General features: G+C 43.8%; 2 protein-coding genes across 3 annotated transcripts in view; both read left to right on the forward strand.

The window, feature by feature from the left end:
• LOC132780193 (alpha-soluble NSF attachment protein) overlaps window positions 1–7,588 on the forward strand; it is a 33,016-nt gene extending 25,428 nt beyond the window's left edge. The window contains exons 7-11 of the mRNA XM_060783766.2: window positions 2,264–2,348; window positions 3,153–3,257; window positions 4,354–4,422; window positions 5,184–5,234; window positions 5,928–7,588. Of these exons, the coding sequence (XP_060639749.2) occupies window positions 2,264–2,348; window positions 3,153–3,257; window positions 4,354–4,422; window positions 5,184–5,234; window positions 5,928–6,029 (412 nt within the window). The 3' untranslated portion in view covers window positions 6,030–7,588. The remainder of the gene's footprint in view (window positions 1–2,263; window positions 2,349–3,152; window positions 3,258–4,353; window positions 4,423–5,183; window positions 5,235–5,927) is intronic.
• Window positions 7,589–16,738: 9,150 nt separating this feature from the next.
• LOC137094946 (KICSTOR complex protein kaptin-like) overlaps window positions 16,739–23,188 on the forward strand; it is a 46,916-nt gene continuing 40,466 nt past the window's right edge. For both annotated transcript variants that reach the window (XM_067460957.1, XM_067460956.1), the window contains exons 1-2: window positions 16,739–17,062; window positions 18,975–19,057. In XM_067460957.1, the coding sequence (XP_067317058.1) occupies window positions 16,801–17,062; window positions 18,975–19,057 (345 nt within the window). In that variant the 5' untranslated portion in view covers window positions 16,739–16,800. The remainder of the gene's footprint in view (window positions 17,063–18,974; window positions 19,058–23,188) is intronic.

The following is a 23,188-nucleotide window of genomic DNA, read 5'->3' on the forward strand; positions in this document are numbered from 1 at the left end:
CTGTGGGTCCACAGATGTTTTGGTTTTCAACTCCCAGAAATCCTAACAGCTGGTAAACTGGCTGGGATTTCTGGGAGTTGTAGGCCAAAACAGCTGGAGACCCACAGGTTGAGAACCACTATCTTAGAGCATGAAACACTTGTGTTAATTGATCTCCACTGATTCTGAGTTTGTTCCAGAACAAATAGAGGATTTGGAAGACCTTTCCATATAGACAATTGGACAATTTCCAATAGAATGCCTCCTCCATCCATTGAGGATAGCTTTCTCAGGATTTATTATTGTCAGATGTTGAATTGATGACTATGAGAGGGAGGTTTATTTATCTATTGACATTCTCATGGTAAAAGTTCATTATCTCCAGAGTGAGCCCTTGGATTTTTATTTTTCAACAGCTTGGACACAAGCCACTGTGGTCCAGCGTGTGTCTTGTTTTATGAACCGGTAGCTGCAGTTTGGAGACATTTCTGATCACACATTATAATTACCTTTTAAATGAGTTGTGTTCAGTGTTTAGCCATTTTTATTCCCTAGAATCAACTTGTCAAATGAATTGTGAATTGGTAAAAGTGAGGAAATGTTGCCTCTCATTAGCACATAAATGGCCAATTTAGAATATAATGTAGTCTTGTTGGTCCCTCAAATATCTTCTCAATTCAGGAATCGATTCAAATTTCTTTCTTGGCTGCCTAAAAGTAACTTCTACTCATTCTTGGTTAGGGTCAGTTTACAAAGATAGCTCCATTCAGATACAGCTGGGCAGTCTTTTATTTCTCTAGAACAGCGTTTCTCAACCTGGGGGTTGGAAGGTTTCAGGGGGGTTGCCAAAGACCATCAGAAAACATATATTTCTGATGGTCTTAGGAACCCCTTTGGCAGAGAAGGCTGAAGATCTCTCTGCCTGTTCTTCTCTTCCTTTTTGGAAACAGATGGCAAATCCTCCCACCAAAAGTCCTCCTCCACTGTGATTGGCTGGCCTCTCAGCAATGGGGAGGGCTGTTTCTAAGACTCCAAGCAGGGAGGGGAGAGCAAGCGTACTTGGCGCATGGTGCACATGTGCGGGCAAGGTAGAGCATGCGAGGCAGGAGGGAGGCTTGCGCCAGCGAGTCCCTCCAAGGCATGAAGGTTCTGTGTGGAAAGTTTGACCCAATTCTATCATTGGTGGGGTTCAGAATGCTCTTTGATTATGTGAACTATAAATCCCAGTAACTACAACTCCCAAATGTCAATGTCTATTTTCCCCAAACTCAACCAGGGTTCACATTTGGGCATATTGAGCATTTGCACCAAGTTTGATCCAGATCTATCATTGTTTGAGTCCACAGTGCTCTCTGGATGTAGGTGAACTACAACTCCAGAACTCAAGGTCAATGTCTACCAAACCTTTCCAGTATCTTCTCTCGATTGAGGGAGTTCTGTGTGCCAAGTTTGGTTCAGTTGCATCACTGGTGGAGTTCAGAATGCTCTTTGATTTTAGGTTAACTATAAATCCCAGCAACTACAATTCCTAAATGACAAAATTAATCCCCAACCCCACTAGTATTCAAATTTGGGCGTATCGGGTATTTGTGTCAAATTTGGTCCAGTGAATGAAAACACATCCTGCATATCAGATATTTACATGATGATTCATGACAGTAGCAAAATTACAGTTATGAAGTAGCAACAAAAATAATGTTATGGTTGGAGGTAAACACGAGGAACTGTATTAAAGGATTGTGACATTAGGAAGGTTGAGAAACAGTGGTCTAAAATATGAATCATTACCTCTCCTTTTTCAAAAAGTACAGTGGTCTGTTGCAGGACACCTGAGTAGAAAGACAAAAGTTCTGCCTAAGGCAAACCTGCCCATGATAGTTGTAAAGATGGGTGAAATGAAATGATTTGATTTATTTTTCTTCATTTGCTTACAAAGAGGACAGGACAGTTCAATTTTGTTGCCTGCTTGATATTTCAAGGCAGGCTTTTGATCAGAACCCAGCGTGGGCAGCTTCGTTAGCGCTGAGAATCATGCTGAAAATAAAGAGTGTGAGTCAGGGGGCTGCATGTTTTAGTTACATAACGAGTGTGATGAGCAGGTTGCTTTGGTGAGCTTCACAAATGCTGTTGATGGCAGTGACAGCTTAGGCAGTTCCCAAGCCGATCCATCTTGGGGTCTTAGAGCCCACTGATGTTGCCATATAAGTGCATGGAGGGGCGGGTGAGGAGGGGGTAGTTCTTTCCTTTGTCCAGATGCCTCTAGCTCATCTTCCTCTTCCCGCAGCTCTGCTAACAAGTGTTTGCTGAAAGTGGCTACCTACGCAGCTCAGCTGGAGCAGTACCAGAAGGCCATTGAGATCTATGAGCAGGTCTGGTTATAAGCTATCTCCCACCCCCATCTTCCACAAACTCCTAGTTGAAATTTTAAACTACGGATAGCTCACTAATCATGTTTTCCTGCAGTATATGTAAATTAAATTATTGCCAGGGCTCCAGTCTGTCATAAAATCACATATCTGAGAGAAGGGGGTGATATTTTAGTATAGCTCGGTGACTTATATACCTTTTTTTTAAGAAAGGAAAGAGAAGTAACTCTCTTGTCTTCCTTGCTTCATTGTGTATACTGGGAGAGGTGTTTGAATTGTATTTGCAAGGACTTTGTAGTATCAGAAGGGCCATGTTAGTGGAAGAGAATGCCAATTGCTGCACCAATACTATGGGAACTGCAAGCAGAAAGCCTTCCCCAATAAACTTGAATGTAGTCTCCAGGTTGGAGCCTCGGTAGCACAGCAGATTAAACCGCTGATCTGCTGAACATGCTGACTGAAATTAGTGGTTCAAATCCAGGGAGTGGGGGTGAGCTCCCGCTGTTAGCCCCAGCTTCTACCAACCTAGCAGTTTGAAAACATGCACATGTGAGTAGATCAATAGGTACTGCTTTGGTGGGAAGGTAACAGTGCACCCTTCAGTAATGCTGGCCACATGACCTAGGAGGCATCCACGGATAATGCTGGCTCTTCAGCTTAGAAATGGAGAAGAGCACCCCCCCCCCCCCCCCAGAGTTAGACATGACTAGATTTAATGTCAAGGGGAAACCTTTACCTTTACTTAGTCTTCAGGTTTTGTTTAAATATGTAGCCACCATTGACATGATGCTTTTTGGCGTCTCTTAGGTGGGCACCAGTGCCATGGACAGTCCCCTGCTGAAGTACAGTGCAAAGGAGTACTTTTTCAAAGCGGCCCTCTGCCATTTCTGCATTGACATGCTCAACGCTAAGGTTTGGACAACTTTTGTATTTCTAAAGAAGTCAATAATTTGTTGCATCTCATATTATAGGGGTCTGCTTTTCCAAGAGCTTGTAGAATCTACTATCCAGATTAAATATGGGTTGTTTTAGGTTTTTTGGGGCTATATGGCCATGTTCTAGAGGCATTCTCTCCTGATGTTTCGCCTGAATCTATGGCAAGCATCCTCAGAGGTTGATTGCCATGGATGCTTGCCATAGATGCAGGCAAAACGTCATGAGAGAATGCCTCTAGAACATGGCCATATAGCCCCAGGAAACCTAAAACAACCCTGTGATTCTAGCCATGAAATCCTTCGACAATACAGATTAAAAATGTTCTTTAGGAACTGCTTGAACTCTTCTAGATATGTCCAGGATTTGGGGGGGAGGAGTGCAGCACTGCAGTTTTCTTGCATCATCCCAAACATAACCCTTTCCATTACCTTTCATGGGAGGAGGTAACAGCCACAATAGTGTGTTGTCTAAGGCTTTCAGTGCCAGAATCACTGTGTTGCTGTGAGTTTGAGGATGCCTGCCATAGATGTGAGTGAAACGTCAGGAGAGAATGCTTCTGGAACATGGCCATACAGCCTGGAAAACTCACAGCAAGCCAGCCACAATAGTGAATGGATAATAGAAGTTAGTAGAGTCTGAAGATTGAAATTCTGGATCGGAGCCTGAAGCCACTTAATTTTTTTTTAAATGTGAGAAAATGAGCAAAATGTTAGGTTGATATCATCAAGCCAGCACATAATGTTGGCAAATGAGCTATTCAGCATGCTGGAGCAGGACAATTGAGTTCTGTAATGTGTCAGGCATGTTAAGCAAAGTTTATTGATTAGTCCACTGACCGTATCAACATAAAAAACAAAAACAGAAACGTACACAAATAGACAATAATCACTATCCTAGGACTCCCATAATAGTGAACTAACATACATTCAAACTTGATTAAGTTAAAAGATAATTAAAAATATCATCATTAAAATGCCAAGGTAAAATTTCAAACCACAAAAATTAAAAATTTGATAGCCCCTTTTCTGGACTTTTAAAATTGGTTTTCTATTCTTTTTCTTCTCCAAATCAGTTGGCTATACAGAAATATGAAGAAATGTTCCCGGCTTTCTCAGACTCCAGAGAGTGCAAACTGGTTAAAGTGAGTAGCTTTTACTGGTCTTTTGAAGACCTCACTAGATATTGGCTAGCTAATTTCCCTTGTGACTTATGTGATTGAAAAGAGATTTTTGTCAGCCTTGGACTGTGCAAAGGATCCTTGTGTTTGTATAAAAACAAGAAAGCAATTGTGAACTGGAAGCAAGAGGCTATATGCTCAAACTACGGCAAAGGAAAAGGAATACTGACTAATGAAACAGTGTGATTGACAAATGGAATGGCCCTGGATTATGTTTTGGTTGGTGTGATTTTAATGTTTTTTTTTTAATAATTCATGTTTTAATTGTTTGGTTTTAATTGTAATTGTTTATTTGATAGATGTATGCATGGCATCAAGTTGCTGCCTGTTGTAAGCAACTCCAGGGTGAGAAAGGTGGGATATAAATATAGTAAACAAACAAACAAATAATGGATTTATGCAAGGGAGCATAGCTGTAGCTCATAAATATGAGGATTTCAAAAGGTACTGGGATTTGGCAGTACTTCCCTTGTCAAATTGTGTGTATGTTTCCCCCTTCTGGGCCTGTTCCTGGCATTAAATTTGGATCTTTCCCAGATCACATGATTAGAGCTCTTCAGTCTGGGTGCCTCTCCCGGCAATGAAGCACACATGCTAAAAGCATCTGTCTTTGGGAACTCTTCTGCCAATGATTAAAGGTCACAGAAGGATGCTGATGCAATCTGTCATCTTGCTGTGTTTGGGAACTGATCCTAAAAATCACTAATCTCCTTTCTCCTTCATAGAAATTGCTGGATGCTCATGAGGAACAGAACATTGATAGCTACACTGAATCAGTAAGTGTGCTTTGGCCGTTTCTAAAATGCCTATCGTGACCATTGCAAGGTGATGGGATATCTAGTATCTCTTAAATTTTAAGAATCCAGTGGGGCTAATCTGATCGGGAAGCTCTAATTTAAGAGATTAATTCCAAGATTGTGCATATTCTCTCTGGTTTCTATGTCCATGTGCTTTTTCATAAGAAGGATAACACTGCTTCAGATTTAAAGTGATGAGAAGAACAGCTAGAGTGAGAGTGAAGGAGATTGGCGTTCTGTGCTAATAACACAGAAATAGATTTGAGAACCAGCAGTTGGAGCAGGCATGGGCAAACTTGGGCCCTCCAGGTGTTTTGGACTTCAATTCCCATCATTCCTAACAGCCTCAGGCCCTTTCCTTTTCCCCCTCAGTCGCTTAAGCGGGGACATGAGAGAAGCTTCCCACAAGGATGATAAAAACATCAAATCATCCGGGTGTCCTTGCAGACAGCCAATTCTCTCACACCAGAAGTGACTTGAAGTTTCTCAGGTTGCTCCTGACACGACAAAAAAAAAGTGAGAGTCTATTGTAGTTTACAAGCAAGTTTGAAACGCTTTCCTAAAATGATTTCTTTATTGCAAACTAAAACTGAGCTAATTTCTTGTTCTAAAATTTCACTTTGACTGCAGTGTAGTTTACTTGTATTGTAATCCTTGTGTCTTCTTCCCCAGGTGAAGGAGTATGATTCTATCTCTCGCCTCGACCAGTGGCTCACTACCATGCTCCTGCGCATCAAGAAGACCATACAGGGTGAAGAGGAGGACCTGCGCTAAGCCCTGCCCGAACCCGCCCTCTGCCCCTCATCGGCAGAATCCTGCATGGATCCGCTCTGGTGGGGAGGAGAGGGGCCTCGCCCCAAAGGAACTGGACTTGAATGGCAAAATTGTTTATTATCGCTACCTTTCTCATAACCCCTCTCCCTGCCACCACATCTTTGTACCGCAGAAGACAGGGCAGGGGAGTGTCAGTTGTGGACTAGCTCTGACCGGAGAGAGATGAAGGCTGTAACATGAAGTTTCTCCATTTTCGTTGCCTCATTTTCCCCTTCTCAGATCAGCGTGTATCGCTTTGTGAGCCGGTGTTTACATCCTTCTAATAACTTAACACTTGTATGGCTTTAGCAGGTTCAGATGATAGCACCAGCTTCTCCATCACCACAACAGTCTTGTTGAGATGGGACAAGACTTCTTTGTCGTAGGTCCCTGGCCACATTCCTTTTCCTCTGTCTACATCTCTCAGAATTGTCCCGATCTGTCTCCCGCAGTCAAAAATAGCAGAACTGGGTCATGAGGTCATCCTGTTTTCCTGAATGTGTCAGATATCTGTCCTGCAAAAGAGGAGCATTGCTTTCCCTTCTAAAGAGCCTGTCAGAGCTGGTTCTTTCACGGAGGCTGGCTCCCCACTGCCCTTTCAAGTTCTTGCATCGATCTGAGAACTCCCCGACATTCTTGCTCGGTACTTGGCCTATGTGCAATATCTGCTTCTCTTCCTGACTTCCAAGAAGCTTTCCTTGCACCTCCGATGTGTACCATTTTCAGATTAGGTAGGAAGATGTCACCCAGCTCTTTCCCTGGAGTCACTCATCCCCATACAATGTATGTGAATATGGGGCTCATAATCTATACCTATTGCCAGCCACTAGAGGATGCTGGATGTTCGTTCTCCCGCTTGCCTGTCTGTGGCGAGAGGCAGACTAATCTAGAACCATGCAGCAGGTAGCCAAAAACCTATTTAATGCTAGTAACTCTGTCCTGTGTGCCGGCCGTCTTGACTAACCACCATCTTGTCTTGCATGGTTCACTTTCAGACTTCGTTTGGAGATAGCATTTCTTCCGCCAATTGTTCCATGTTCTGTACACATTGTCACGAAGCTTTGCAGGATTATTTTCCCTTCCTTGTGTTGGCATAAAAAATAATAATCTTTATCATGTAGCCTGAGCACGAGTTGGAACTTCAGGAAGGGCGTTGTCATGTTAAATTTTTCTCAATCACATAAGCGAGTGGAGTTGGGGTTGGAATTAAGAAGAAGTGCTGCTCAAAGTGTCTCACCAGAAAGTAATGGAAAATAGCTTGCACTAAGCAACAGACAATTTAAATAAAACTTTGCATGGGTTGGGGAGGGGAATCTTAATGTTCACCTAACAGTAATCTCTTTAGCTTAAGTTCTTGTCTAAGCGACTTGCATGTTTTTAGATGTATCCTCCTTGCTGTTCTCCCAACCACCAGTGTTTCAGGACTAATCCCTCCACCTTCCCATCAACCCTTCTAAATTGTGGTTTTGCTTCTGAACACTGGCTGTGATTCTGTCTATAAACACAGTTGTATGCTTGAATCAGGCTGATTGTTTGTGTGGTCTTTAAAAAAAACACAACACCTGGTACGTCGTACATTTGGGCACCATTTGAATGGACATGATTCTCTATGTTAAAGCAATGCAGCTTACACACGCTGACCTTAACACAAAGCAAGCTCTGTGGTACCTGTACACAACGTAAGAGCTAAACTTGCATGTGTCTTTTTGGAAGCTGCCTTTTGCGGGACTGTGAATTTCCATCTTAACGGGAATGCCTCTAAGCTGGTTCTGAATGTCACAGTTTATACGGGAGAGGTGGATGAGCTCCCTCTATCAGCTCCAGCTTCACATGCGGGGACATGAGAGAAGCCTCCCACAAGGATGATGATAACATCAAATCATCCGGGCATCCCTGGGCAACGTCCTTGCAGACGGCCAATTCTCTCACACCAGAAGCAACTTGCAGTTTCTTAAGTCGCTCCTGACACGAAAAACAAACAAACATGTTCATGTCTGCTTTCATGGCTCTTAAGGTTAGTTAAAAGAGCAGCAGATCTCATTGTCTCACTTGATGATGCAGCAGGTTACACTGCTGAACTTGCTGACCAAAAGGTTGGCGATTCGAATCTGGGGAGCGGGGTGAGCTCCTGCTGTTAACCCCAGCTTCTGCCAACCTAACAGTTCGAAAACTTTCAAATGTGGGTAGATCAATAGGTACCGTTTCTGTGGAAAGGTAACAGTACTCCATGCAGTCATGCTGGCCACATAACCTTGGAGGTGTCTATGGACAACGCCAGCTCTTCAGTTTAGAAATGGAGATGAGCACCACCCGCCAAAGTCTGATACAACTAGGCTTAATGTCAAGGGAAACCTTTACCTTTATCTATGTGGAATGTAGAGCTAATACTGGCTCTAAAAAATACGGATTGCTAGAATGAATGCCATCTCTACATATTTAAAGTGTGTGCTTCAGAAGTGGAGGGAATATCGCAGAAGGGAGAAACCTATTACTCCAATCAAAATTCTTGTTCATATTGCGAGCACCCAAGTGCTATTGTCTGGTGGCAGGTTTAAACGATGTTTATTTACTATTTTATTTATTTACTATATTTGTATACCACTCTTCTCAGCCCTCGGGCGACTCAGAGTGGTTCATAATAGCAAAATTCAATGCTTAAAACATCATAAAACAGTTAAAAACAAAACAATAGCATTATAACAATTAAACATCATAACATCTCATTATCGTCTCATAGTTAAAATCAAGATCCAGTCTCATCATCCAATTGTTCCACATTCCTATGTTCGTTACCCTGTTGAACATAAACGTAATACTTAATGGTAATCTCTGTATTTTATATTATTTGGAAGATGGTACAGTAATATTTAAGATGAAAAGAAGTAAGTATGTCACCTAACAGGGGCCTCGGTGGTGCAATGGCAAGACAGCTGACCTAAAGGTCAGTGGTTTGAATCTGGGGAGCAGGGTGAGCTCCCGTCTGTCAGCTCCAGCTTCCCATGCAGGGTCATGAGAGAAGCCTCCCACAAGGATGGTAAAACATCAAAACATCCGGGCATCCCCTGGGCAACATCCTTGCAGACTGCCAATTCTTTCACACCAGAAACGACTTGCAGTTTCTTAAGTCGCTCCTGACACACACATACAAAAAATCGCTTAACGAGGGGGAGAGATGAGAAGTGAAATGTGAGCTGCAATAAATGTACTGAAAATACTAGGTTAAGCAGGTTACAATTAATAGGATAACCCTCTTTCCTAGTTCCAACAGACCTCACAACCTCTGAGGATGCCTGCCATAGATGTGGGTGAAACGTCAGGAGAGAATGCCTCTAGAACATTGCCATATAGCCCGAAAAAGCCTACAACAACCCAGTGATTCTGGCCATGAAAGCCTTCGACAATACATAATAGGATACAGTTTACTCATATGATGCAAGGCTTTTTGGACCGGATTCACATGTTCTTCTACCTTACTCCAATCACAGCTGAACAGAAAATTGGTCCAGCAGTACATTCACACACTGCCTTAAGAATCCATAGAACAAATAGGAAGGGAGATGCTAGTATTTCCATTCAGTGCTGTGATGGGTTGATTTTTCCCATGATGTTTCTGTCCTATTGCCACCATTTAGCAATTCTGAAGTTGAGTACGAATGCATCAATTGCAATTTTAAAAATCCCATGGAAATGTAGCCCTTCACAGCTCCACTTAATGAAAGGCACAGCACAAACATTCAAACATAACACTTTCTGTTCAAGAGTAATTTTCTATTTAACATCATTTTCTAATTTGCAGCAGGAAAAGGAGAACGAAGTACAAATCCGCTCTTAGGGAATTGGGCCTCCTCTGATCAGTTTTTGTGATTTATCAAAAGGCATGTTTTAATCCACAGTAAAAGCTGTAAATGTCTGTGCCAATTAAGCATTTAAACTCGTGTGCTAATCCCATAAGGAGAACAGGCTTGTTGCCTTCCCATGTAAATTCAAGGGATCCTACATTGTATTGTCAAATGCTTTCATGGCTGTGTTTTCTGGGCTGAATGGCCATTTTGTAGAAGCATTCTCTCCTGACTTTTTACCTGCATCTATATGGAGCCCCCAGTGGCGCAGTGTCAGCAGGACTGAAGACCGACAGGTCACAGGTTTGAATCCGGGGAGAGGTGGATGAGCTCCCTCTATCAGCTCCAGCTCCTCATGCGGGGACATGAGAGAAGCCTCCCACAAGGATGATAAAAACATCAAATCATCCAGGCGTCTCCTGGGCAATGTCCTTGCAGAAGGCCAATTCTCTCACAACAGAAGCGACTTGCAGTTTCTCAGGTCTCTCCTGACACGACAAAAAATAAAAAAACCTCGCATCTATGGCAGGCTTCTTCAGAGGTTGTGAAGTCTGTTGGAAACTAGGAAAATGGGACATATATCTGTTGAATGTCCAGGATGTGGAAAAAAACTCTTATCTGTTGGGAGGTAGGTGTGAATGTAGTAATTAGCCACCTTAATTAGCATTTAATGACTTAGCAGTTTTCAAGGTTTGGCTCCTTACTGCCTGGGGGAATCCTTTGTTGGGAGGTGATTAGCTGGCCCCGATTGTTGTAAATATTTATTTATTTATCATGTCAGGAGCAGACCAAACAGTTGCATTTCATTTTTAACAAACAAACAAACAGAACACAAAGTCTGCAAGCTTGGTAGTTGCAAGAACACAAAGTCTGCAATCGGGGCCTGAGGGCTGAGAAAAGCGGTATATAAATAAAGTAAATAATAATAAAATACGTTGATTAAATGTCCTTTGACCAGTAGCTGGCCACTTGGAGTGCCTCTCCTGTTACTATAAAAAGGACCTCATTTGTGCATGTGGCAGGGCTCAGACTGTATTATAGTAGGTGGTCAGTGGTTTGCTCTTCTCCACACTCGCATGTCGTGGATTCCACTTTGTAGCCCCATTTCTGAAGGTTGGCTCTGCATTTCGTGGTGCTGGAGTGCAGACTGTTCAGCGCCTTCCAAGTTGCCCGGTTTTCTATGTGCCAGAAGTTGCATGTGATGTCTGTAGACAGTCCTCGTTTCGCAGGTGTATAGCAGGGTTGGAAGGACAATAGCTTTCTAAACAAGCACCTTGGTATCCCTACCGATGTCCCGGTCCTCAAACACTCTCTGCTTCATTCGGAAAAATGCTGCACTTGCAGAGCTCAGGCGGTGTTGTATTTCGGTATCGATGTTGACTTTTGTGGAGACGTGGCAGCCAAGGTAGCGGAAATGGTCAACATTTTCTGATGTTACACCATTAAGCTGTATCCCCTAGACTCCTATTGATGCAACCCTGGATTGCACTGGCTTTTTAAGCTGCCACATCATGCTGTTGACTTACATTCAAACTTGGGGTCTACTCATACTCGTAAATCCCTTTTCATCACATCCCTTCTCAGCCTTCACCTTTCAAGGCTAAAGGAACACAGCTCTCTTTGCTTCCAGAACTTGCCAATATTATTAAAACCAGAAATAGACTGTCTAAATTTGCTGTTTATAATGAGTGCAGCTCCTTTCCCTAAATGTCCAAGCAAACTCTCATACTTGCTACTGTTGCCGTCCCCAAACTAGAGACAATCCTTAATTGAAGCCCAAGGATTGCCACCAAGGGGAGGATTATGGCCGCTTGGTTTTAAACAAATCACATTTGAGCTCTTTTGAATTAGTGCAGCCGTGAAATTGATGGACCCAAGGCCTCCCTACTCAAAACAGCTTGACGTTGCAAAACATTAAGACCCAGGCAAAATAATAATAACCACCACTGCACCACAGAAGAAGGGAAACATTGGGAATCAAAGCTACAGAAACCGCATTAAAAACATCCATAAATTTATTATTAATATAGCACCATCTGCGCCTATGGCACTGTATGGAAACAGATATAAAATAAAAACATTGGGAGTCTTTTCCAGCTGCAGTAGGTTTTAGTGTATTCATTGCCATTGACTAATATTCCAAGCGCCTTTCAGGGCTTTGCCAAAAAAGGATAAAAATCAACTGCAAATGATGCTTGAAAAGTGTCAGTAGGCTTACTAGTCTTTAAGGCAGGTATGAGTAAACCCAGGCCTGAGGGCCAGATGCAGCTCTTGGGTTGTTTTGTCAGTTCCTCCTCTCAACATCTTATCCTTCCTTCTCTTTCCTTCCTCCTTCTCTTTCCTTCCTCCTTCCCTCCCTCTTTCTCCTTCCCTTCCATTCTTTCATCCTTCCTACCTTCTCTCTTTCCTTCCTTCTCTCCATCTTTCTCCCTCCTTCCTTCCCTTCCAGCCTTTTGTCCTTCCTTCCTTCTCTCCCTATCTTCCTCCTCTCCCTTTCTCCCTCCTTCCCCTCCACCCTTTCATCCTTCTTTCCCTCTCTTCCTCCTTCCTTCCTTCCTCCTTACCTCCCTCCCTCTATCTCCTTCTATCCTTCCCTTCCACCCTTTCGTCCTTCCTTCCCCCTCTCTTTCTCCTTCCCTCCCTTGTCTTTCCTTCCCTCTTTTCTTTATCCTTCTCGTTCTTCCATCCATCCATCTTTCCCTCTTTCCCCTTCTTTCCTTCCCTTTTGTCTTTCCTTCCTTCTCTTTTTCTTTCCTCCCTCCATTCCTGTCCTCCCTTTTGTCTTTCCTTCCTTCTCTCTTTCCTTCCTCTTTATATCCTTCCCCTCTTTCTCCTTCCATCCTTCCCTTCCACCCTAAGCCCCTTCCTTGCCTCTCTCCCTCTTTCTCCTTCCTTCCTTCCTTCCTTCCTTCCTTCCTTCCTTCCCGTCTTTCCTTCCTTCCATCCTTCTATCTTTTCCTTTTCGCCTCCCTCCTTTCTTCCTCCCTCCATTCCTTTCCACCCTTTCATCCTTCTCACCTTTTTGTCTTTCCTTCCTTTTACTCTTTCCTTCCTTTTTTTCTCTTCCCTTCCTTCCCTTCCATCCTTCCTTCACTCTTTCTCCTTCCTTCTTCCCTTCCTCCTTACCTCCCTCCCTTTCTCCTTCCATCCTTCCCTTCCACCCTTTCGTCTTTCCTTCCCTCTCTCCCTCTTTCTCCTTCCTTCCTTCCACTGTCTTTCCTTCATCCTTCCTTTTCTTCCATCCATCCATCCATCCATCCATCCATCCATCCCTTCTTCCCCTTCATTCTTCCTTCCCTCTTCCCTCTTCTTCCCTTCCCTTTACTTTCTTTCTCTCTTTCTTCCCTCCCTCCATTCCTTTCCACCCTTTCGTCCTCCCTTTTGTCTTTCCTTCCTTCTCTTTCCTTCCTCCTTACCTCCCTTCCCTCTTTCTCCTTCCATCCCTCCCTTCCACCCTAAGCCCCTTCCTTCCCTCTCTCCCTCTTTCTCCTTCCTTCCCTCTTTCCTTGATCCTACCCTTCCTTCCTTCCTTCCTTCCTTCCTTCCATCCATCCATTCATCCATCCATCCTTCCCTTCTTTCCTTCCCTTTTCTCTTTCTTCCCTTCTCTTCCTTCCTCCCTCCATTCCTTTCCACCTTTTCATCTTTCTCTCCCTTTTGTCTTTCCTTCCTTTTACTCTTTCCTTTCTCCTTTTTTCCCTCTTTTTTTCCTTCCCTTCCACACTTTTGTCCTTCCCTCTTTCTCCTTCCTTCCTTTTTACTGTCACTATACACCTATTCAGTGACGAGAGAAAAACCCAACAGTTGTTTTATTGCTGCTGGTGGGAAATTAAATTTCACTGCCCTTTATCTTCGTCCCCACATTTTCATTCTTTTTGTTTTAAGTGGCCCTTTCTTAATCTAAAATTGATCAAGGGCTACGAAGCCTCTTCTATCCCAAAACAATCGCCTTGTCCAACAGAGTCATGCATCACACAAGGAAAACTCAGGAGTGAGGCAAATGATAACCCAGAAAACAAGCTAAAACCCAAGGAAAAGAACACGGCGATCAAGAGATTAGCCCCTTTTCCTCCCTGCCTGCCATTCCGATGCCATGCTTGCAAATCTTGAGATAACAGAAGCCTGAGCCTTGCCACATGCACAATGGAGGACCTTGTTATAGTAACACCAGAGGCACTCCAAGTGGCCAGCTACTGGTCAAAGGACATTTAATCAACTACCAAGCTTGCAAACTTTGTGTTTTGTTAAAAGATGCAATACAACTGTTTGGTTTGCTCCTGACGCGATAATTGTTATTTGAATCCATTAATCCAGGTCTTATCAGCAGCAGAAAACAAGCTTGTTGCACGTGCTGTCAAAGACTTTCATGGTTGGAATCACTGGGTTGCTGTGAGGACTGTCTGGCCATGTTCCAGAAGCATTCTCTCCTGACATTTGGCCCACATCTATGACAGGCAGCCTCAGAGGTTGTGATGTCTTGAAAACTAGGCAAGTGGGGGTTATATAACTATTGTCTGTTTGAGGCAAGTGTGAATGTTGCAGTTGGCCAGTTTGATTAGCATTGAATAGCCTTGCAGCTTTAAAGCAGCGGAGAAGCTGCAGCAATTCCTAGACGACACAGCTGGACTAGATCGCTTCCGTGCGGGGCACGGGACAGAGACTGTACTGGTCTCCATCACGGATCACCTTCGATGCCAGCTTGACCAGATGGAGAATCCGGTGGCTGGGCCCAAGCTCACACACAGATGACTCCTTCCCTTCTCTTGCCGCCAAGAGATAAGCACCTGAGCCGGAGGCCCCAAATGCCTCTCTCGGCTAGTGCCTTCCAAAAAGAATGCCCTCAAATATGCAATATCTCGGTGGGACCTCCAGAAAATGTAGGGGCAAAAACGATCAAGATAATCCACAAATCCAAAATCCAAGAGCAGATTGCCCCTTCCCAAGGAGGGCGAGGAAGGACACCACGAAAGTTGAATCTTTAAAACTGCAAAATGCTATTTATTGCGCAGCTGAAGCAATAGTGACAAACATGCATATACAAATGCAATCAAGGGTTTTGTCCAACCTAAAGTTGGTTGCATTGATTATTTATGACTTTCATTAAAACAGTTTGATTGGTACATAGAAATCAATCATCTCATTGGTTATGTCAGACAATTAGGAATCTTACTGGCTCTTCTATGTTACTGACAGCAAAAGCCTATAACAATGGTTCTATTGAGATCTCTGACCCTGAGTTGTTGAACGCCAGGTCGGCTTATCTATGTGCAAGTCGCATTTCTTCTACGGCTGGGAAAATCAAGGGAGTGAGGGAGTGACTAGAGAAGACAATTATGATGGGGAAAGTGGAAGGCAAAAGGAAGAGGGGCCGACCAAGGGCAAGATGAATGGATGGCATCCTTGAAGTGACTGGACTGACCTTGAAGGAGCTGGGGGTGGTGACAGCCGACAGGGAGCTCTGGCGTGGGCTGGTCCATGAGGTCACGAAGAGTCAGAGGCGACTGAACGAATGAACAACAACAACGAGGGAGTGACTTACTACTTGTATCCTTTACTGAACAAAGAACACAGAGATTAATTATTCTTTCTCTTTGCTAACCTTTTCTATGCATCAGCAGTTTCTAGCAAGCAAGGTTTTTCTCTATAGACAGGGCTTTTGGGACATGTAATGATTGGGAATTCATTTTCTAAATCACGTCTCTCTCATAATGTCTTGAAAACTAGGCAAGTGGGGGTTATATAACTATTGTCTGTTTGAGGCAAGTCTGAATGTTGCAGTTGGCCAGCTTGATTAGCATTGAATAGCCTTGCAGCTTCAAAGCCTGGCTGGTTGCTGCCTGGGGGGATCTTTTGTTGGGAGGTGTGAGCTGGCTCTGATCGTTTCCTGTCTGGAATTCCCTTGTTTTTAGTTGTTGTTGTTCATTCGTTCAGTCGTGTCCGACTCTTCGTGACCTCACGGACCAGCCCACGCCAAAGCTCCCTGTCGGCCGTCACCACCCCCAACTCCTTCAAGGTCAGTCCAGTCACTTCAAGGATGCCATCCATCCATCTTGCCCTTGGTCGGCCCCTCTTCCTTTTGCCTTCCACTTTCCCCAGCATAATTGTCTTCTCTAGGCTTTGCTGTCTCCTCATGATGTGGCCAAAGTACTTCAACTTTGTCTCTAGTATCCTTCCCTCCAGTGAACAGCCGGGCTTTATTTCCTGGAGGATGGACTGGTTGGATCTTCTCGCAGTCCAAGGCACTCTCAGCACTTTCCTCCAGCACCACAGCTCAAAAGCATCTCTCTTCCTTCGCTCAGCCTTCCCTAAGGTCCAGCTCTCACATCCGTAGGTTACTACAGGGAATACCATGGCTTGGACTAGGCAATGGATCTTTGTTGCCAGCCTGATGTCTCTACTCTTTACTATTTTATCAAGACTGGACATTGCTCTCCTCCCAAGAAGGAAGCGTCTTCTGATTTCCTGGCTACAGTCTGCGTCTGCAGTAACCTTTGCACCTAGAAATACAAACCTTGTCACGGCCTCCACGTTTTCTCCCTCTATTTTCCAGTTGTCAATCATTCTTGTTGCCATCATCTTGGTTCTTTTGATGTTTAACTGCAACCCAGCTTTTGCGCTTTCTTCTTTCACCTTGATTAGAAGGCTCCTCAGCTCCTCCTCGCTTTTGGCCATCAGAGTGGTGTCATCTGCGTATCTGAGGTTGTTGATGTTTCTTCCAGCAATTTTCACAGTTGCCCATAGAACAAGAGCATGAAAAAAGAGGCTGTGAAGGTACAGCGGCCATCTTGGAAGTGGGCGTGACGTCACATTCCTGCGCGAGAGGAGAGAAAGGCCCCCCTTTTAAGGCTGCCCATTTCGGTTGCCTGAATAAAACAACAACAACAACCATCAGGATGGAGGTTTCGACCTCCTGCCCGTTTTCGGAGGACAGCTTCACCCGCTTCTCCTCGCAAAGCAACGTCTACGGTCTGTCGGCGTTGCCGGGGCAGGAGGATCCCTCTTGCGGGGCAGGGAAGGGGCCGGAGGAGGCGGAGGGGGCCTCGGGGGGCCTCCTGGCTGCCACCTTGAAGGGCAAAGTCATCCACTTCCGCTACCAAGACCTGAGGCAGAAGCTGAGGCCCGTGGCCAGGGAGTTGCAGTTCACCTACATCCCAGGTGAGGGGGGTGTGGGCTGAATTTGGATGGGTGCGTCCACACTGTGAATTAACGCGGTTTGATACTCCTTTATCTGCCATGGCTCCTTGGTGTGGAATCCTGGGAGTTGCAGCATGCCCCCTTTGTCAGAGAAGGCCGAAGACCTTGTAAAACTACAATTCCCATCATTCCTCAGCTATGAGCCGCAGCAGGTAAAAGTACTGTAGTCCCAAACTGCTTCAGTCTGACAATTTAGGTTGGATCTACACTGCCATATAAAATCCAGATTATCCTGGTCTTTGGTGACCCCTCTGATTCCCCCTCATAACCCCCAAGGGGTCCCGATCCCTTGGTTGAAAAACACTGGCCTAGACAAATGCGCCACAGTGGAATAAAAGAAAGGGAAAATTACTCACAGTGAGAACATAGAGATGACAAATGGACGTCAAGTGCAATCATTCTGAAGCCTATAAATACCTGGGCATACTACAGCTGGACAGTACCAAGCATGGACATGTGGTCAGCAAGCTTGGCATTATATTAAATGTCCTTTGACCAGAAGCTGGCCACTTGGAGTGCCTGTGGTCTTGCTATAAGAAGGTCCTCCATTGTGCATGTGGCAAGGCTCAGACTGCATTGTAATAGGTGGTCTGGAATGGTTGTGTGGTTCACAATAATGTTTTCAATTGTTTTTAATTTAATGTTCTATTTATTGTTTTAAATTGTTGTTATATTGTTGTATTTGCCTATATGTTGTGACATTGAATTGTTACCGAGTGTAAGCCTTCCTGAGCCTCCCTCCGGGGGTTAAGAAAGATGGGGTAGAAATGTTGGAAATAATGGTCTGTGGTTTGCTCTTCTCCACACTTGCATCTTGTGGACTCCATTTTGTAGCCCCATTTCTTAAGGTTGACTCTGCATCTCAGCGCCTTCCATCTCAAGCGCGGTTGGTGGGGACGAGAGAGAGGGCCTTCTCAGTGGTGGCCCCCCGCCTCTGGAACGCCCTTCCAAGGGAAATAAGACAGGCCCCATCCCTCCCCTCCTTTTATAAGAGCATGAATACCTGGTGGTTTCAACAAGCCTTTGAAAATGACCAGTTCTAACTCAGCCCTACACATTGTCGAATACGGCCTTATTCTTCCTACCAATTACCCAGATTCTTTCCTCTAATCGGCCCCGGAATGAACAGCCACAGACCCGTTCCTAATATTATTGTTGCCTGTCATAGCATTGCACTTAATGCCTGGGCCCCCTAGAATTGTTGGGCTCGCACAAATCTTGGCCCAGCCTTTTAAATTTTTAATTGCCTTGAACAGGCAGGATTACTTTTAATATATGTGTGTTATCGCGACAATTTTATGCTTATATTTTGTTTTGTTAATTTTATGGTTATTTTGTTTTTTACTTTGTATGTTTTGTAATGTTACCTGGGAACCGCTCTGAGTCCTCTCGAGGAGATGGAGCGGTATATAAATAAAGATTATTATTATTATTATTATTATTATTATTATTCCAAGTCGCCCAGTTTTCTGTGTGCGCAGGAGGGAGCCTCTTATTTGGTATAAAGGCATGGATTGAGGCGCTGGGTTTTAGCCTGCCACTTTTGGGCTCTCGCTTGCTGAGGTGACTGGCTTGACCTTGAAGGAGCTGGGGATGGCCATGGCTGGCAGGAAGCTCTGGCGTGGGCTGGTCCATGAGATCACGAAGACTAGGAAGTGACTGAACAAATAAACAACAACAACAAATATGTGGTACATGCTTTATTCCTTTTGGAGTGTACTTCAATTCAGAAATGTTATGAGGTTCTGTTGTCACAGAAATATAATGGATATGATTGTAAAAGGGGCAGCTTTTTGTTTTCTATTCATCTTACTAACTATTGCTGCAGCTGCTATGTATAGTCCTTGATCTGAGGTGTCTCTTTCCTTTTCAGTTGATGCTGAGATTGTGTCTATTGACACTTTCAACAAGTCGCCCCCTAAAAGGGGCCTAGTGGTGGGGATTACCTTCATCAAAGTAAGCCATTTTCACAATTTATCCTGTTCATAACTTGGGTGTTTGGTTCTTCATGAGTATGGGTGCAAGATGAACACAACTATAATAATAATAATAATAATAGTAATAATAATAATTTATTTATACCCCGCTCCATCTCCCCCAGGGAGATGGAGCGGGGTATACATGAGGTCACGCCCATCACTACAATACATGAGGCTTACATGAGGCTTACATGAGGCGGCTTACATGAGGCCATGCCCATCAATACAATACAAGCAATATAACACAAAACATTTCATTGCACAAACCATAAAATAAAGTGCTTCTAAGGACATTTTGTGCAAAGTGTGGTCAGGGAGAATCTTACATTCAATTACTGAAGGCACATTGGAATAACCTGGTTTTCAAATTCCTCCTGAAGATTACCAATGTGGGGGCTTGCCTGATATCCCTGGGGAGTGAGTTCCAGAGCCGGGGGCCACCGCAGAGAAGGCCCTCTCTCTTGTCTCCGCAAGTTGCACGGAGGAAGATCGAAGGGATCGCATGGGTTCGTAGATGGAAATACGGTCGCGCAGGTAGGAGGGCTTTGTACCTTGAATTGGGTCCAGTAGATAAACAGCAGTCAGTGGAGCTCCTTAAACAGGAGGGTTGACCGCTCTCTGTAATTTGCACCCGTTAATAGTCTGGCTGCCACCCGTTGGACCAATTGGAGTTTCCGGGCCGTCTTCAAGGGCAGCCCCATGTAGAGAGCATTGCAATAGTCCAATCTAGAGGTAACTAAGGCATAGACCACCATGGCCAAATCCGACTTCACAAGGTACAGTTGCAGCTGTGCCTTTCTTTTCCAAATTGCTGTTACTGGAGATATATACTGTGTATGAGTCTAATTATTTCAAAAAGTAATGATGTAATTTCATGGTTTAAGGTGGCGGTAAGTAGATTCCTATTTTTTTTACTGGAAACATTGAGATCTCCTAAATGGATCCTGTTAAACAAAAGATACACTTAGAATTAATGTATGACACCTCTCAGACTAATGGATTTAATACAGCACCAGCTTTTTGTGGATTACAATTAACCGTCAGCTGCACGGAGCATAATCTAAGAGATTGTTGGTATAATGCCAAATGTACACGATTGAAGATGAGATCAGAGCAGAACTAGAAACTATATTATTAACACCGGCCATTAACAGAAACAGTTGGTGATAAGATAAAACCTTCTGGTGGCAAGTGAGCATAAGTAGGTGGATTGCAATATGTGAAAAGCTCACACTGTGATAAATCAGTTCCTTCTACAAAGTTCCACGCTGCGCTTCTGTTGTTATTGCTGCAAGGCAGGCTAACATGGCTGTCTGGGCATCGCGGTTTAGAATTAATTCAGGGCTCAGGAATTTGTTCTTGGAACTGTCACTTAAGGCAGCCATAGGGAGCCTGCTCAGACTTGGAGTCTTCCTGACGAGAAATTTAATAAGACATATTAAGAGGTTCTTACAGTTAGAATTAAATTTAATCCAGCGAGGACCTTGATTTGACTTCTGGGAAGTCAGATGGATCACTCACTATCGTTGCTTTATCCCATGATGTTTTTGAACCTCTTAATTGCCACTGCAGGTTAACTTGCCATAAAGGACAATTACAATTCATAGCTGGGATACCTCCCCCAGTCATAGAATCATAGAATCAAAGAGTTGGAAGAGACCTCATGGGCCATCCAGTCCAACCCCCTGCCAAGAAGCAGGAATATTGCATTCAAATCACCCCTGACAGATGGCCATCCAGCCTCTGTTTAAAAGCTTCCAAAGAAGGAGCCTCCACCACACTCCAAGGCAGAGAGTTCCACTGCTGAACAGCTCTCACAGTCAGGAAGTTCTTCCTCATGTTCAGATGGAATCTCCTCTCTTGTAGTTTGAAGCCATTGTTCCATTGCATCCTAGTCTCCAAGGAAGCAGAAAACAAGCTTGCTCCCTCCTCCCTGTGGCTTCCTCTCACATATTTATACATGGCTATCATATCCCCTCTCAGCCTTCTCTTCTTCAGGCTAAACATGCCCAGTTCCTTAAGCCGCTCCTCATAGGGCTTGTTCTCCAGACCCTTTATCATTTTAGTCGCTCTCCTCTGGACACATTCCAGCTTGTCAATATCTCTCTTGAATTTGTGGTGCCCAGAACTGGACACAATATTCCAGGTGGGGTCTAACCAAAGCGGAATAGAGGGGGAGCATGACTTCCCTAGATCTAGACACTATGCTCCTATTGATGCAGGGCAAAATCCCATTGGCTTTTTTTGCCGCCACATCACATTGTTTGCTCATGTTTAACTTGTTGTCCACAAGGACTCCAAGATCTTTTTCACACGTACTGCTCTCAAGCCAGGCACCCCCCATTCTGTATCTTTGCATTTTGTTTTTCCTGCCAAAGTGGAGTATCTTGCATTTGTCACTGTTGAACTTCATTTTGTTAGTTTTGGTCCCCATGCAAGTCATAACATCACTGATAGCTTTCCATTTGAGCCAATAAGAACTTGTAGTACCTGTTCCCCAATGCAAATACATAATAATAATAATAATAATAATAATAATCATCATCATCATCATCTTTATTTATACCCTGCCACCATCTCCCCCAACAGGGACTCGGGGCGGCTTACATGAGCCTAATAATACTACTACTAATAATAATTAAATTAAATTAAAGCTTGTGCGCCAGCTGCGCCCGTACCTTGGGAATTCTGACTTGGCCACGATAGTCCACGCTTTTGTTATGTCCCGTATAGACTACTGCAACACTCTCTACATGGGGTTGCCTTTGAAGACTGTCCGGAAGCTTCAACTGGTTCAACGGACAGCAGCCAGACTGGAGCGGCTCTCAGGGAGCATACAACCCCCCTGTTGCACCAGCTCCACTGGCTGCCAATTTGCTACCGGGCACAATTCAAAGTGCTCGTTTTAACCTTTAAAGCCCTAAACAGTTCTGGCCCAACTTACCTGTCCGAACGTATTTTCCCTTATGAACCATCTAGAACCTTGAGATTGTCCGGAGAAGTTCTGCTCTCGGTCCCGCCTTCGTTTCAGGTACGTTTGGCGGTGACGAGAGACAGGGCCTTCTCAGCGGTGGCCCCCCGGCTATGGAATGCCCTCCCTAGAGAGATTAGATCTGCTCCCTCCCTCCTAACGTTTCGGAAGCAAGTCAAAATGTGGCTGTTTGAGCAAGCGTTCACAAACACAGAGTAACAGATATGGATAATTAATATAGGAAATTGACGATTGACGATGGAATTGGGCAGTGCTTGACAATAAGGAGACGCCAATGATGTTCTTTTTATTGCTGTTGTGATTTATGTAATTGTAATGTTTTTAAATTGTTTTATGATACTATGTATACTGTTTTGTTGGAAACCGCCTTGAGTCGCCGATAGGCTGAGAAAGGCGGTATACAAATACAGTAAATAAATAAATAAATAAATAAATAAATAATAATCTTTATTTCTACCCCGCCACCATCTCCCCGATGGGGACTTGGAGCGGCTTACATGGGGCCAAGCCCGGACAACAAAATACAGCAATAAAATCAAAACATATACATCAGACAACAACAACATTATCAAAATGACATTAAAATAATAATAAAATTTTATTTATTTATCATGTCAGGGACAACCAGACAATTGTATTACAATTGTATTAATAAAATAATAATAGTAATAATAAAATAAAATAAAAACTCCAATAGACACAATCACGATAGAAATGACAATGGGCAGGCCACATATTCTGAATTAAAAAAAAACAATTAACAGACTATGATGAGATAAAATAGGAACAGGAAGTTTAAATGGAACTCATAAAACACACAGAGTTGTGGGTCAGAACATCCTATTTGGAGGGCATGAACTCCATTAGCCGAAAACGTTGAGGGGATATAAAATATCATGCTGAGCACCTACTCGCCAAAGGCGCAGCGGAAAAGCCAGGTTTTGAGGTTCTTTTTAAATGTTTCCAGTGAAGGGGATTTCCTAATCTCCCCAGGTAAAGAGTTCCAAAGTCGGGGGGCCACAGAAGAGAAGGCTCTCTCCCTTGTGCCCACAAGATGAGCTTGTGAGATTGGTAGGGGCGAAATTACAACAAATTACAATAAAATAAAATACAAAT

This window comes from Anolis sagrei, chromosome X (genome assembly GCF_037176765.1).
Source record: "Anolis sagrei isolate rAnoSag1 chromosome X, rAnoSag1.mat, whole genome shotgun sequence".
Classification (NCBI taxonomy): Eukaryota; Metazoa; Chordata; class Lepidosauria; order Squamata; family Dactyloidae; genus Anolis; species Anolis sagrei.